The 15,429-nt window shown below is 34.2% G+C and overlaps 2 protein-coding genes across 2 annotated transcripts; both read left to right on the forward strand.

The window, feature by feature from the left end:
- The first annotated feature begins 394 nt into the window (after positions 1-394).
- Positions 395-13,307, forward strand: LOC145638005 (uncharacterized). Its single transcript, XM_081688982.1, has 5 exons — positions 395-546; positions 631-687; positions 12,558-12,633; positions 12,936-13,031; positions 13,115-13,307. The coding sequence occupies exons 1-5, from the start codon at positions 431-433 to the stop codon at positions 13,208-13,210; spliced, it is 441 nt and encodes a 146-aa protein (XP_081545108.1). The 5' UTR covers positions 395-430; the 3' UTR covers positions 13,211-13,307.
- Positions 11,258-12,455, forward strand: LOC145639816 (uncharacterized). The gene is made up of 4 exons (XM_081691145.1): positions 11,258-11,305; positions 11,458-11,774; positions 12,041-12,238; positions 12,338-12,455. The coding sequence occupies exons 2-4, from the start codon at positions 11,563-11,565 to the stop codon at positions 12,453-12,455; spliced, it is 528 nt and encodes a 175-aa protein (XP_081547271.1). The 5' UTR covers positions 11,258-11,305; positions 11,458-11,562.
- Positions 13,308-15,429: the final 2,122 nt, after the last annotated feature.

Below are 15,429 nucleotides of genomic sequence, written 5' to 3' on the forward strand. Positions count from 1 at the left end.
ACAACAACGTGTCAACAAGGAACCGTTATATTAAGTAGCTTTAAAAATATACTATAATGTATGACAACTCTCCTTCTTGAACCATTGTTATAAGTTGATATCTTTAACAACGAATTATGAATCAGACAACATATTATATTTAACCGGTGTTAAAGGAATACAATTTTAATAACGGGCCTTTGGTAAACGTTGTTGAAGGGCCTTAGTATCTTCTATTGTAGTAAAATTCCAATAAACTTTTTCTTCTTAAAAAATAGTAATAAAAAAATAAAATAAAATAATACCAATAAACCCCCGAAATTTATCCCCAAAAAAGCATCAGCTTCTAGTCCCTCTATGACTCTATCCCACTCTCCCACAAAACCCACTCACAATAGAATTTGGCGGGCTGTGAAACTCTACTTCTCCGCTTCCACTCTCCATAAACGTGATGGAACTGCTACTATTCCACTCTCATTGTTTCTGTAATGGTCATATATATAAGGGGAAAAAAAAATCAAATCTCACTTTTCTCTTTCCTCGTTCTGGTTTGCAAGACATCTTTCTGTACGGTATTCTATCAATTCATCTTGATTTCTTAGGGTTCGTTGCTTGAATTAAACTGATTTGAGTCTAATTTGATGTAATTAGGGAGGCTGAGGTTACGATTTGTAGAGTACATATCAGACAACTTATTTGCGGACTTCGGTAAGTAATTCCTCTACTCCGTATTACTAATTTTTAGCTTTTTTGATGTTTAATTTGTTTAATTTAAATTGCATGTGGCTTCATTGGCAAGAATCTGGGTAAATTGTTTCATGAAATTAGATGTATGGTTGAAATTTGATGTATGGTGAATCAATTTTGGTCGGTTTACCATGATTAAGAGGTTATGTATATATTATAGCTAACACACAATTAATTTAACTTGTATTATCTTTGGTATGTAGCTAATTCAAATTTGTTTCTTTCCCCATATTGATATTCTGTTTGTTGGATTGGTATGTTGGTTTCTTTCCAATTATAAAAAGAAAATACAATTCCATATTGATTTATTTGGATGATGTTGGCAACGGGTGGGATTTATTGAATTTTTTTTATTGGAGCTTGTATTATTTTACTTGGCTATGAATAATTACACAATTTCATGTGCATTTAGAATGATATATATTTCGTATTTAGAGTAATAATTGCTTCTGGTTGGTAAACATAGTTTAACAGCTACAATGTAAGGTTATATTATAGTTTTTTTTGCTTCTGAATGAGGTAAAAGTACTTGACATCCATAATTAGACTTGTAGGCCTAATACACAATAACACTAGAACTTTGTATGTATTACATATCAACAAGAAAGACCCATTTATAAAATAGTGCTATCATGCTTATGGAAATGCAAAAAAGTATTATTCCAAACCTCTAACTATCTGAAGATGACCAACCTCTATAATAGATTTAATCACTATGCCAATAAATTGAGTTTCACTCACATATTTTTTGTTGTAAGAAACACAAAACTAATAAAGGGATTCAAATTACTCCATCAAATTTACGCCCACTCTCGAATATATATCATGCAGTATTACTTTGTTCATATAATCTATATATAATTCATTTGTAAGATAATTTAAAAGACTACAAAAAAAAAAGCTCATTTATCATTTCCTTTTGTATCATTCAAACGAGGTAATTGGGTTTCTTTTGAAAATCAAGCTTAGACTTAAATTATTGGAAAGTTGCATTTTAGGGTGGGGCTCCAAAGCAAAAGTCTGTTGTTACTTCATAAATAATAGAAAAAAAATCTCTTGAAAATCAATTACTTATTTTATACCCTACTCTAATTGGATATGAAAACATGGATCATGCTCCATATATAATTCATCTTATATATCAGCCTTAGTACTTTCACTCCTCTCATTCTTGCTTAAAAAGCTTAACCTCTGTAAGTATCTCTTTCAAACACAGCTATATGAACATCAATAATTTTTTATTATTATTATTATTTTTTTAGGCAAAATAATCATTTCAATACAAAGATGCTAAAGTCACTAAGCCTTTAAATTTAATAGCCAAAAAATAAATGATGAAAGATATTAGGAATAGATATATTTTAGTTGGTTGTCATGTAAAAGCAAAATTTGAATTGAACAGAATAAATCACCAAATGCATTAGTTTAAGTTAAAATTATCATAGTCAAATATATGAAGTCAGTACAAAGTTAGAGTCGTAGACACATTCAGAAACAAAGACTACTTGTATTACAATTGTATTACAAGAAATCTGATGAGGCATGCCATGTGGTAGCAGCAGCTTATGTGGCATCGTGACTAATTCTGAAAAAAAAAAAATTGATAGAAGTATTAAATTAATAGTGTTTGATAATAATGAAAGAATATTGGACAAAATCAAATTAATCAAATTTTTTTTTTAGATTGATTAAAATTTATTAACTCTTCAATAACACTGACCGTTATGAAAATGTCCTCTTCGTGATTAGTCATAATGGATCGAAAATGGATGTCAAAAGATCGTACCGGAGGAGAATATGAGAAAGGAATGGAGGAGTTCATTGCTTTTGCGATTAAACATTCTAAACATCCGAATAGAATAATATGTCCATGTGTTGAATGTTGCTTTCAAACCCGACTTAGTGCTGAAGAACTAAGAGATCATTTGACCATTTATGGAATAGATGAAAACTACACGAATTGGGTTCAACATGTAGAGGTTGGAGATGTTTCTCTTGATTGGGGTGGTGCTCACGATGAGCCAAATGAAGACAACACCTGGGAAGGAGGAGATCACTTAGAGGAGTTGACGCGTGTGATTGAGGAAGAATTACAAGATTGCCCAGAAATGCTTGATAACATAACTAATGATGCAAAAACACCCTTATATCCCGGTTGCACAAAACACGCAAGATTGTCAACTATCTTAAAATTGTACAACATGAAAGCTAGCAACGGGTGGAGTGATAAAAGCTTCACAACGTTACTTGAATTTTTAAAAGATGTGTTGCCTGAGGACAATACAATTCCGAGTAGTTCATATGAGGCCCAAAAGATGTTGCGTTCAATGGGCATGGGCTATGAGAGGATACACGCATGTCCTAATGATTGCATTTTATATCGAAAGGAGTATGCATCTTTAACAAAGTGTCCTGAGTGCAACGTGTCTCGATACAAGAAGAAAGATAAGGTTCCTGCCAAAGTGTTATGGTACTTTCCCATTGTACCAAGATTTCGACGTTTTTTTAGTAGTCCAGAAGATGCAAAGAACCTGACTTGGCATGCAAATGGGAGGATTAAGGATGATGGTATGCTTAGACACCTTGCCGATTCTCCGCAATGGATCAAAATTGATAAAGAATTTCCTAAATTTGCTCGTGAAGATAGAAATCTTCGTCTTGCACTCGCCACCGATGGCATGAACCCATTTGGCTATCAAAGTAGCTCATATAGTGTATGGCCTGTTATTCTGGTTATATATAACTTATCTCCTGAGTTGTGCATGAAAAGAAAATATATGATGCTATCTATGTTAATCTCAGGGCCAAAACAACCCGGGAATGACATAGATGTTTATCTTGCGCCCCTTATTGAAGACTTGAAGATGTTGTGGGACACAGGTGTTGAAGTGTTTGATGCATCTCATAACGAGAATTTTAATTTAAGGGCTATGCTTTTTGGGACAATAAATGATTTTCCTGCGTATGGAAATCTCTCTGGATATAGTAACAAAGGATATAAGGCATGTCCTATATGTGATGATGGTATGTGTGACATGTATTTAAATCACAGTAACAAAGTTATTTATCCTGGTTATCGTCAATTTCTGCCATCAGACCATCACTATCGTAGACTAAAAAAAGCTTTCAATGGTAAGACAGAAGAGGGTAAAGCAACTAAGCCACTAACTGGTGATCAAGTTTTTGAAAAGGTAAAAGGGTTGGAAGTCAAATTTGGAAAACAAAATGCAGATCTTCTTCCCAGCACTGTCTATAAGAAGAAGTCAATATTTTTTTACCTTCCATATTGGAGCTCTTTGTATGTGCGACATTTTCTTGATATCATGCACATTGAAAAAAAATGTGTGTGATAGTCTTATTGGAACTTTTCGTATTGTTCGTGGAAAGGCCAAAGATGGTAAAAAGTCAAGATTGGATCTCGTTGACTTAGGCATTAGAGAAGAACTAAAACCTCAGACTAAGAATAGGCGTACATATTTACCTCCAGCCTGTCATACGTTATCAAAGAAAGAGAAGGTTGCTTTTTGTGAATTCTTAAGGGGAGTTAAAGTTCCAGAGGGTTATTCTTCAAATATTAGTAGTCTTGTGTCTATGAAAGACTTAAAACTAATAGGTTTAAAGTCTCATGATTGTCATATTCTACTAGAGCATATCTTGTCAGTTGCTTTGAGGTCTATTTTACCAGAACGTGTTTGACGAGCCATCACAAGACTTTGCTTTTTTTTTTTACTGAAATATGTCGCAAAGTTATCGACCCTCAAAAACTAAACAATTTGCAAAAAGAACTTGTTGTCACTTTGTGTGAGCTTGAGATGTTTTTTCCACCATCTTTTTTTGATATTATTGTTCATCTAACTGTTCATTTAGTTAGAGAAACACAATTGTGTGGGCCGGCATATTTGAGATGGATGTACCCAATTGAGCGCTTTATGAAGATCTTAAAAGGGTATGTGATGAATCAAAGTCGTCTAGAAGGTTGCATGGTTCAACGATCCCTAGCTGAAGAAGCTGTTGATTTTTGTAGTGAATATCTCTTTAATGTTAACCCAATTGGTCTACCAAAGTCACGAAACATCACATCAACGGGTAAGGGAATTGTGGGAAATGTAGTGATATCCATATCTCGTGATGAATGACGTCAAGCACACCTTTATGTTCTTCACAACAACTCTGAAGTTGAGCCTTATGTAGATGAACACATGGCTTTCTTAAGGGACTTGAATCCTACTAGAAACCAAGCATGGTTAGCTTCTGAACACAATCAAACTTTTGTTAATTGGCTACAAACAAAGGTTGCTGAAGATTTGAACAGGAGACCAAATTCTGTTTCTGAAAGACTGAAAGCTTTGTTTCGAGGTACTCGTATGGAAGTCATATCTTATTCTGCATATCAGATAAACGGATTTACTTTCTATACAAAGGAACGAGATAATCAAAGTACTATGCAAAACAGTGGTGTGGCTCTTGAGGCTGAGGCTATGCATATTTCTAGTGCAAAAGACAAAAATCCTATTTTTGCTAGCACGTCATATTATGGGTTTATTGTGAGCATGTGGGAGTTAGATTACAATATGTTTAGGTTACCCGTCTTCAAATGTATGTGGGTTGAGAATAAAGGCATCCAAATTGATAATATGAAGTTCACCCGAGTTGATTTCCGAAGGGCTAGCTATACTAAGGAGCCATTTATATTAGCATCTCAAGCAAGACAAATTTTCTTTGTTACTGACCCAAAGGATAAGAATTGGAGCATTGTCTTATGAACAAATAGAAAAAATGCTAGTGCTGACCAAGTTGAAGATGATATGGGAAATGAATTTGAAGAGCACCCATTCCCTGAATCATTACAATCATTTGATGATGATACTAACGAAGATGATTTGTATAAGCGAGCTGATCATTCTGAAGGGATATGGATTAGACCTAGTAAGAGACGTCGAGGTGGGCCATTAAAGAAGAATTGGATGCAACCCCTTCGAAAGAAGAGCAAGATCTAAAATGATGGAAGAGACAACGAGTAGTTGGAAACTTTAATTTTTTGCTAGATTTTTTCAATAGTACAATGAGACATTAGAGTTTTAGTTACATTTGCACATTTGTGAAACTGATGAATTAACTAATGTTATGGATTTAAAATTTAGTGTGATACTATGTTTTTTATTTCCATATATTTGCTTCCTTTATGGACACCAGTAACCTATTCTGTATTTTTTTTATTACCTATTATCATCAGGTTTCTCCTTTCTGAATTTACTAGTGTGTGTGTGTGTTTTAATCTGTAGTGCCTTTATGGTCTTTTAGTTTAGGTATATTTAGTTTTTGTTACAACTGATGAATTATACAGCTTTGCCAAGTATATGTTTATAATCTTTAATTTTCTCAGCAATGTATTATTCATTGTATGTATCCACCTTTTAGTAGCTACTACTAAATGTTACAGTATTCTGTTGCATTATTCGTAGTCTCCTCTCACTGCTATTTTTCCACTTAAATTTTATAGGTAATGGGATCCAGTCAGCAGGATGCTGATGGTACAAATGCTTCTTTTAAAAGAAATAGACTAACAACAACTAAGCGAGGTGCAACACGCATGAAGAAGGTTGTTCGAGCCAGGAATAGAAAAATGGTTTTTCCAGTACAGTGGAACTTAAAAGGCCAACCTATTGAAAATAATAGTGTGATCATGTCAAGTTATTTGGGAGCCACAACACGAAGCACAATTCCTATCAATTATGAAGATTGGGATCGAGTTCCTTATGCTTTGAAAAATGCAATTTGGGAAGATGTCTCGGTAATAATGTTCTCTTATATAATGATTTTGCATTATTAATCAGTTCTTTACTTTTTATTTAAATTAGTTTGATTAAGTGATTTTTGTTTTTTTTTTCCTTTTATGATAGAAAACATTTAACATTCCAAAACAAAAGAAAAAATGGATCATTTCTAAAGCAGCAGACAAGATGAGGTATTTTAGGTGCTTTTTAACAAGAAATTGGCTCTACGATAACCATGGGAATGTACGTGATGAGCCACCTAAGTTATATCCATTTATTGAGAAATCTGATTGGGAGTCCTTTGTAAGCAGTCGATTGTCTGATGAATTTAAGGTAAATTGCTCAACCTAGATTATAATTATTATTTTTAGCATATACATCCTATAGACTGCACTTACTTATCAGAATCATATTGGACAGAAAACTAGCGAGGATAATCGACAAAGAGCAAAGAAAAACAGATATCCTCAAAAGCGTTCCCGTAGAGGATGTGCTCGCTTAGAGCAGGATATGGTAAGTTGTAAACCCAAAGTGTTTTATAAATCTCTATTTCCACCAGAAGATCATTTCCTTTGCATTAGTTTCACCTTTGTCTTTTCAGTGTTGAGATTTTAGCTATAAATCATGCCTTCTCTTTATAGCTAGCATTTTTGCCTATTCTAGAGTGAGTAATTTAGTGTAGGATGGTTAGTCATGGAGATTTTCAAGCTATATTGTATAATACATTTCATGCACTCTAGTTTTGCTCAAATGTAATACCGTGAAATGGAGATCATCACTTTTTTCATGCAGTTAGCTGAGTTGGCTTCTACTGATAATCCAATGACTTCTATACCACGAGCATCTATGTGGAAGGCTATACGAAGTGATAAGAGAACTGGGAAAGTTTATGGGAAAGCTCAAGAAGTTGCGGAGAGTGTTTTCACGCCTCTTTTAATTATTTACTATTAAAACCCAAATTTTGTTCCTCCTACAACTAGCCTAAGAAACTATGTTGAACTCTTGAAATACAGGAATGTCTTATATACACAAGAAATTTGACATGTTTTATATTTTTCTATTTATGTTGTTTTTAATCGATTGTTATGTAGGATATGCTAGAAAACCTTGCTGCTAATGGCGAGTTTCCAGATTCCGGGCGCGAGGATGTGCTCTTCAAGGCTTTAGGAAATAAGGCAGAGCATGGAGGTCGTGTAAGGGGTGTTGGTTCTGGTGTTAATATCACAGATTATTTTGGAAGCTTAAAAAATCCTAAAGAGTCACAAGATGAGGTAAAGGATTTAAAATCAATGGTGATGGCTATGTCAAACGAGTTAAGGGAGTTGAGATCGTTAGTAAATTCGGGAACTCAGTCCAAGAAGACAACTATTTGTGATACTATCATTACCGAAGAGAATGAAGAGGAGCTCACTCCAAGTTGCAATAGTCCTATCGAATTTCCAGAGGTATATTGTGAACTCATCTATATACTGATAAACATACAGGATAATATAGTATGCTGAAATTTGTGTATTGAATCCCCCTTTTCCTTTAATAGATTATAAAGATTATTTGTCATGTGTCTGATTACATTGAAATTGAAATCTCTGATGATATAGGGCTTGACTGCGTGTGAACTAGCACTCTCAGAGCTAAGTTATCGCATTGTGGCTACAAGCAAGGTGCATAACATCCCAAATGTTGCACGTGTTGTACATGGTGTACCACTATTGTCCAACCAATTTAGAGTGTCGATTGAGTACATTTATGAGAAACAAGCTCTGCTGCCGGTACCTCTTAAAGATGAAGCTTATACTCTAAATGAAGCTCTAGGCACACATGTTGCTTGGCCTTGCCATTTAGTAATTATTGCCAGAAAGGTTTGTCAATCATGTAACCCATCTATGTACCAACTTTGCAGAATATAAACTATAAAAACTATCTAATTTATTTTGATACAAACTTGTAAAATGCAGATCCCAACACAGCCTACATCAAAAGCAAAACAAACTAATTGCACCAAGGGTTCAAAAAACGATGTACACTGATTCACATTATTTTATTTTACACATTCTTAATTTTATAAAAATATACTATCAGATGAGCATAGGAATGGTTAACTTATTAACCTATTACTGAAATTGTATGTATATATTCTTACAGAACCAAGTTACGGCCTTTCCAAGCTTGCAGACTACATCAAATGCATTAAAGACAAGATCATTTCCTGGGCAAACCAATGCAAAGGTTAGTATTCAATCTCATGGCATTTTCTTCAATGTTCATTAACCTTTCATAATCTGTCATCATTGGTTCAGTCGATGCAATTTGAGCTTTCTCAAATGCTGAAGCTTTTCCATTCTTTTTTGATAAAGAAGCTTTTTCATTCTTAAACATTGTCCATTCCTTGGAACTATTTAAATAAATAAATAAATCAGTGAGATTATTTGGCAACTTGTTTGAGGAAATCAATAAAAATTTACAGAAATATAAAGCCAGTAATTACACATAAGAAGCATGTAAAATCCCTTTGGAAGTATTTCCTAACATAAATGATAAATTACTAATGGAAACTTACAATTGTCAGATTAAGACAGCAAAGATTTTATAAGATATTACATACATCATATAATATGCAGCTTCAGCGAAGTTACTGAATCCACTGTGAAGAATCCTTCAAATTATTCTTACTGAGCTTATACACTAAGTGTGATTAACCAACTATAAAAACTAAGGCCCACACAGGCCTTCAGCCATTTAGCAGTGATAAAAAGTAAGAGAGACTGAAAGTTCATTCAAAGGCTTTGAGTTCAATTCAGCAGTAACAAAACAAATCTACAACATGTCAGCATTGATAATAGCCTATGATACAGAAATCTAAGAACTGATACTTTCACAAATTTATCTTGACGAACAGTATAAAGCAGCCTGCTAAAATGCTTAAGTACGAAAAATGGTTGTTGTCTTCACCGCCCTCCCTCACCCCCAAGGAAAATAAAGATATGAAAAAAAGAAAGATTGCACAAGCTTAAAGCAACAAGTTCAATTGGAAAGGGAGCAAGCTAACCAATTTTATCCTATATTATGAAATGTTTATTTTGGGTGGTTTCTCCTATCATTAGTCATTACTGACGAACAAATCTTTATGGGGTTTTGTAATTTCTAAACACTAAAATAATACCCTTTTATGTCCACACACTGATAATAAGCATACATAGTAGACTGTAGAAGGCTGGATATCCTCTAGTTATCAAATTTTATCAATATTTACAAGTTATAGAGTTTTTTTTCAACCTTTTTTTCTTGGAGCCGGCACCATCCTCCTTGTTAGAAACATCAGATGATGATGATAGCTTCCTTTTATGACCTTTGGGCAAAGGTAATACTCTATCGTCATCAGAACTACTTATCTCAGCAACGGATGGAGATACTGATGGAGATCTGTGAACACATGGTTAGAAGATGCTGAATTCTCTTCAAAAGTGGGTATTTCAGAAACCGACCGGATTCCAACAGGCTTACTGGGTCTTGTGTCAGACCCAAAACTCCTTGTACGTACCTTGATATGAGCTGCACTAGTCGTTTTCAGACCTGAGAGAAAGGGAAACTATAATTTCAAAGCCAAGACAATGAAACACAAATTTTAATCAGAGAAACGATGACAACAGAAATTTGAGAATACTTGGCATTGATGAAGCCATCTTCTCTTTATTGACTGTTGTTTTATAACCAGATTGGGCTCCAACAAGCCCTTCATGTTCTTCTTCAAGCCCATAATTCTCCTGTTCTTGCATGACTTGAGTTGTGTGCCTTGTGTTGACCAACTGTGGACCTACAAGAATAATAATTTTTTTTTTTTAAAAAAAAAAAAAAAAAGAACAGAAAGGAGCAAGCGTCATTTAAATGAAAAAGGACCAAAAAATGTTGATAAGCACATAATTCATGTCCTCATTAACTTAAAACAGCCTTGGGTTTTTAGATCATAAATTTTCTCCTTCAATGGAGAGTGTTTGGTGTCCACAGGCAAACAACTCTAACTCCAAACACCACAGTGGCTACTAATTTCAAATCACTACCCTTTCGCCCAAGTTTTCTTCTGGTCAGTTTTCTTCTGGTCAGTAGCACCCTTGTAAAAATATCCCTAGAATCCGGAGACTGGAGGTTCTATCCTATACTCACTCTCCGTCATACTCCTCTACCCTCACCCAAAATCCACTAAAGTAAGCTTTAGCCATGGGAAATGGGATCGTGAAAGTTTTAAAATTATTCATACAATAGAAAGTCCCGTTTCTAGAGCTAATAGTGCAATGTCTGGTAAGTGGTAACTAAGTGACAGTACTCTCTCTGGTTGAGTTGCCAAGTCTCTACATCATTAATCTTACAAGTCAACTAAAGAATTATCTTTAGTATGCTATAGACTCAAGCCAAATCCTTAGTAAATCATAATTATTTGTAAGTTATTGACATTTCATCAATTTCCACTTCCAAGTCCTCTAGAACAATTTTGTCAACAAATAACAGTTGAATATCCATGTGTGGAGAGTTTCCACAATAGGATTGATACTTCCAAACCCAAAGCATAATTTGAAGGATCAAATACAGGGAATTGGGAACAACTACCAAAACTTAACAACTTTTGGAAACAACTACCGAGTAAATTATATTTAAATAGTAAAAAAAAAAAACAGAAAAAACTACTCCAATTAACCTATTACTGAAACTGTATGTATATATTCTTACATAACCAAGTTACTGCCTTTCCAAGCTTGTAGACTACATCAAATGCATTAAAGACAAGATCATTTCCTGGGCAAACCAATGCAAAGGTTAGTTATCTTTGATGTTATTCAATTACTATATAAACACACATACTTTGCTTAGTCATTTGCCTTCAGCTTGGATAATGTACAATTTTCATGACATTGTCTAAGATGAGTGTTTTTGTTAACATATTTAATTGTTGGGGAGAATGATATAGATTCCAATAACACCAAAAGTCAAAGAAAAAGAAGTTGCTCAATCTTGGCAAGCAAAAAAACCTGAAGAGCAGACAACATCAAAGACTAAGCTTTCAACAGTTGACATGGAAGTGGTTATTAATGTTGATGCCCTACCTCATGAATTAAGATTGACATTTATATATGCTAAAAGAATGAAAAAATATGAGCAGATAATGATTCCTATGGAAGAAGCAATAGTGAATCAATCTCAACAAATTTATATGGGCAAGGAGGAGATTTTTCAATTAATTGCCCAAGAAGAAATAGGTGCTTGCCACATGTCTGCATATATCATGTAAATTACCGTGATCTTTCTTTTCTTCCTTTTCTTTTTTTTTTTTAATTTTTTATATTATTGCCTCTACCAACTGTTATATTTTTTTAAAAAATATTGCCTTTTTTATTATTGCCTCTACCAACTGTTATATTATTGCCTCTACCAACTGTTATATTTTTAAAAAAAAATTGAAATCAAAGCTTTAGATATGTTTAATTTATTAATAATATTATGTGTAATAATGTGTTTAGGTATTTAAACTAAATCCTTTTTTTTTGTATCAGGTTAATGTATCGCAATTGTCAAGCAACGGGGAAGAGCAAATTTGGGTTTTTATGTCCGTCCTCAATATCTTTAGTGGTGCAAAGTAGACATGAAGAAAAGGTTCAGGAGAACCGTGTAGAACGAGCACGCTATATTGTTAATGCACTTCAGGGGACTACAAGGAAAAAAAAAGTTTATTTGGCACCATACAATGCTGGGTTAGTACGTGCAATCTTATATATATTGCATGTCCATTTTTAAATTAATGCTTATATTGGTTACTATACATTACTTACAATCATGAACTCAATGTGTAGGCGCCATTGGATATTATGTGTGATTGATCCGGAAGCTGATGTTGTCTATTATTTGGACCCCTTACGAAAGGAAAATTGTCCTATTGGAGATGATTTACGTAGCGTTGTAGAGACGTAAGCTTGATTATTAAAATACTATTAAGATTTTTTTTATCCATACATTTGACAATATTTATATTTTACTTTTCTTAAGTTTGAAAAATATTTAACCATTTGATAGGGCATTACTTATATATCAAAATCAAGTTGTAGGAAGTAAGAAGGTGAAGAAAAGTACAACTTGGTCCAAAATTCAGGTACTTATTTGCATATCACTTTCATGTCGATAAACTTGTAATATCTAGCTTTTAGATTGCATTTTTTTGTGTTTGTTTAAGATTATGTGATATCTATAATTAAAAATTTAATAAAAAAAAAGGAAACAAATGATGAATCTAAATTTTATTTAGAAAAGATAGTCATTAGTGCCTAAGTGCCTTACTCCGTAGGATACTAATTAATCTAACCCAAATTTCTTATAGCTAGCTTGTCTTTTATAAGTAAGTTAGAATCATTGTTATGTCTTTCCGCTCTATTTATTTTACTTATTTTTATGTAGTGTCCTCGTCAAACTAATGGTGTAGATTGTGGTTACTATGTCCTAAGGTTCATGCGAGATATCATTGCTCATAACCAACCACAAATTCCGGAAATGGTAAATTTATTGTAATGTTTTGTTTGTATTAAAAATTAACTATTGCTTTGATTATTGATTAGAATTTTTTTCAATATGTGCAGCACTTTTCAGATTGTTTATGGCCCAACTATAGCACAGAGCAAATTGATGAAGTGAAAACTGAGTTGGCACGCCACATTCTCTACTTTGCTAGTTGATTTAGGAAGTTAAAACTAATTGGTGGACAAATGATTATGTTTAGATTTCTTATTAGTGTAATGTTTCTCAAATTGTTAAAGTTAATATTATGAATGCTTCGTATTTTTTTTTCTATTACAATGGACACCGTGAAACTTATTAGTTTTTATTTTATATATATACAATCCATTTGGTTGTGTAAATTTAGTTGTGTTTGTATAGATAGTCAAATAATTAAGTTCTTAGTTAATTAACAGCAACGATTCAAGATCTTTACTTTAACAACAAACTATTCACATCAACAACGGTTAGAATATCAATATTGAAAGTGGTTAAATGGGTAGTCTAATGTTGTTAACACCATACATTTAACAACGGTTAGAGTAATCGTTGTTACATGATACCACCCTCTACAACAACGATTTCATCTACAACGGTTGTTGACCGTTATCTATTGCTATTTTGAACCGTTGTTAATTAGCAATATTGTGGTAGTGTATGCGACAATCCTTTTCGGAAAATATTGCCACTATTGACAATCCGGGTCTTGGAATATTTGCAAAAAAGAGTCGACCGACAATCCACTTCGGGAAAATTTGCCACTTACTGAAATGAATGACAATCCACGTTGAGGAACTTTTGTCGAAATTTATGATGAATAGAAACCTACAACAATCCTTTGGGAAATTTTGCCATAGGGAACTGGGTGTATGACAATCCAATCTCGGAAAACCTGCCAGCGATGTATGAATGTATGACAATCCGAACTTGGAAAAACTTGCCAAACAAAGAAGGAGCACGACAATCCACGCTTGGAAACTTTGTCAGAGATGACAATCCAATCTTGAAAAAATTGTCGTTGAAGAAGTTGTACGACAATCCATTTTTGGAAATATTGTCAGTTGGGGATGACAATCCAATTTTTGGAAAACTTTGTCATTTAATAAGAATGCGCGACAATCCATATTTGGAAATATTGTCGTTTAAGTGCTTGCTTTTCAACCGAGTGTAATGAGCCAGTGTTTTAGGCACTTAAGCTAAGTGAGACGATTTTTTTGTCAGGTCAATCACTTACTACGATTGTAATCGAGCCGACTACTAATCATGTCAAATTGCTTAGTGGGGCTAACTGGCGTACCAAGGAACCCGAAATTGCTGCATGAGGTTGAAATCACCTTTCTGAGAGGCTTCGAGCTCTGTCGTTGCTGAGATATTTCTGGCGCCAGGCGCTGGAGTAGGATCTTCCCTGTTCTGCTGCACCTGTATTTATTTTTGACTATAGAACTTTGCCAATCTCTTTAATCATCTTAGGGTTGACCTAAGGTTTAGCATTGCTTGACTCATCGACTTGACACGGCTCAAGGTATAAACTTGACTCGCTGTGATTGACTCGAGGTTGACTCGACTCAAAGTGTTTGACACATGTATTAGACTCAAATCAAAGTGATATGACACGACATGACTTGTTTGTGCATTGTAATGTGATCGTGCGACTCGAAAATGCAGAAAAGCAAAAAATTTCCGTCATTTTTGTGGAGGGTACCGACTTTCTCCCAAAAAAGAAAGACGCGAAGAAAGAATCGAAGTTTTCGAATGCATGTTGAATGAGCTTAGTCAAATGTTGTTTGATACTATCTCTCAAGGTTCAAGGATCAATTCATCCTAGGATATCTCAACTGTTGACTCCATGATGAAAGTATTTGGGTAACTTAGGCACGGAGGCTAAGCACTTCATACTTCGTGATGCAATGACAATTATGAGTAATTTTGACGAAGCATGCTTCAGCGTTAAGATTTCATGACAAAGGGTTCCTAAGGGAAGTATATTTGGTCATGTATCTGTGCAGTGTGTGAAAGTGACACTAAAGCTAGGCCGCAAGAGCTAAGTGTGTGGGAAAATATTATTATTGAAAAGAGTCAAATGGTGGTGACTCTTAGTCTAGGTAAGCTAATGATGTAGGGATCAAGCCCCCAAGTCTAGCTCTAAATGAATAGAGATGAGCACAGGGGATCCCTTGATATGATCATGGTGTAAGTGTGTGAATGTGAATATGAATGCATGTTTATTACGGCCGCACCTCGATGTGAGGTTGCCTACGTATCCGTTAGGAATCAGGCCGAACGTAGCTCTAGCCGAACCTCGCACAAGTGTGTATACCTCAAAAAAGGTCTTTTTAAGGGTTGTAACGTGGTTAGGCTAAAGGTTTGAAGAAGAATGGGATAAAGGCTCAAGATCCTA

The sequence above is a fragment of the Chenopodium album genome, chromosome 7, assembly GCF_948465745.1.
Source record: "Chenopodium album chromosome 7, dcCheAlbu1.1, whole genome shotgun sequence".
Taxonomy (NCBI): domain Eukaryota; kingdom Viridiplantae; phylum Streptophyta; class Magnoliopsida; order Caryophyllales; family Amaranthaceae; genus Chenopodium; species Chenopodium album.

Coding starts and splice junctions, on each gene's coding strand:
- LOC145639816 (XM_081691145.1), top strand. CDS start 11,563: ATGGAAGTGGTTATTAATGTTGATGCCCTACCTCATGAATTAAGATTG. Junction 11,775..12,040: donor CACATGTCTGCATATATCAT/GTAAATTACCGT, acceptor TTTTTGTATCAG/GTTAATGTATCGCAATTGTC. Junction 12,239..12,337: donor TTGGCACCATACAATGCTGG/GTTAGTACGTGC, acceptor CTCAATGTGTAG/GCGCCATTGGATATTATGTG.
- LOC145638005 (XM_081688982.1), top strand. CDS start 431: ATGGAACTGCTACTATTCCACTCTCATTGTTTCTGTAATGGTCATATA. Junction 688..12,557: donor CAACTTATTTGCGGACTTCG/GTAAGTAATTCC, acceptor ACCATTTGATAG/GGCATTACTTATATATCAAA. Junction 12,634..12,935: donor CAACTTGGTCCAAAATTCAG/GTACTTATTTGC, acceptor ATTTTTATGTAG/TGTCCTCGTCAAACTAATGG.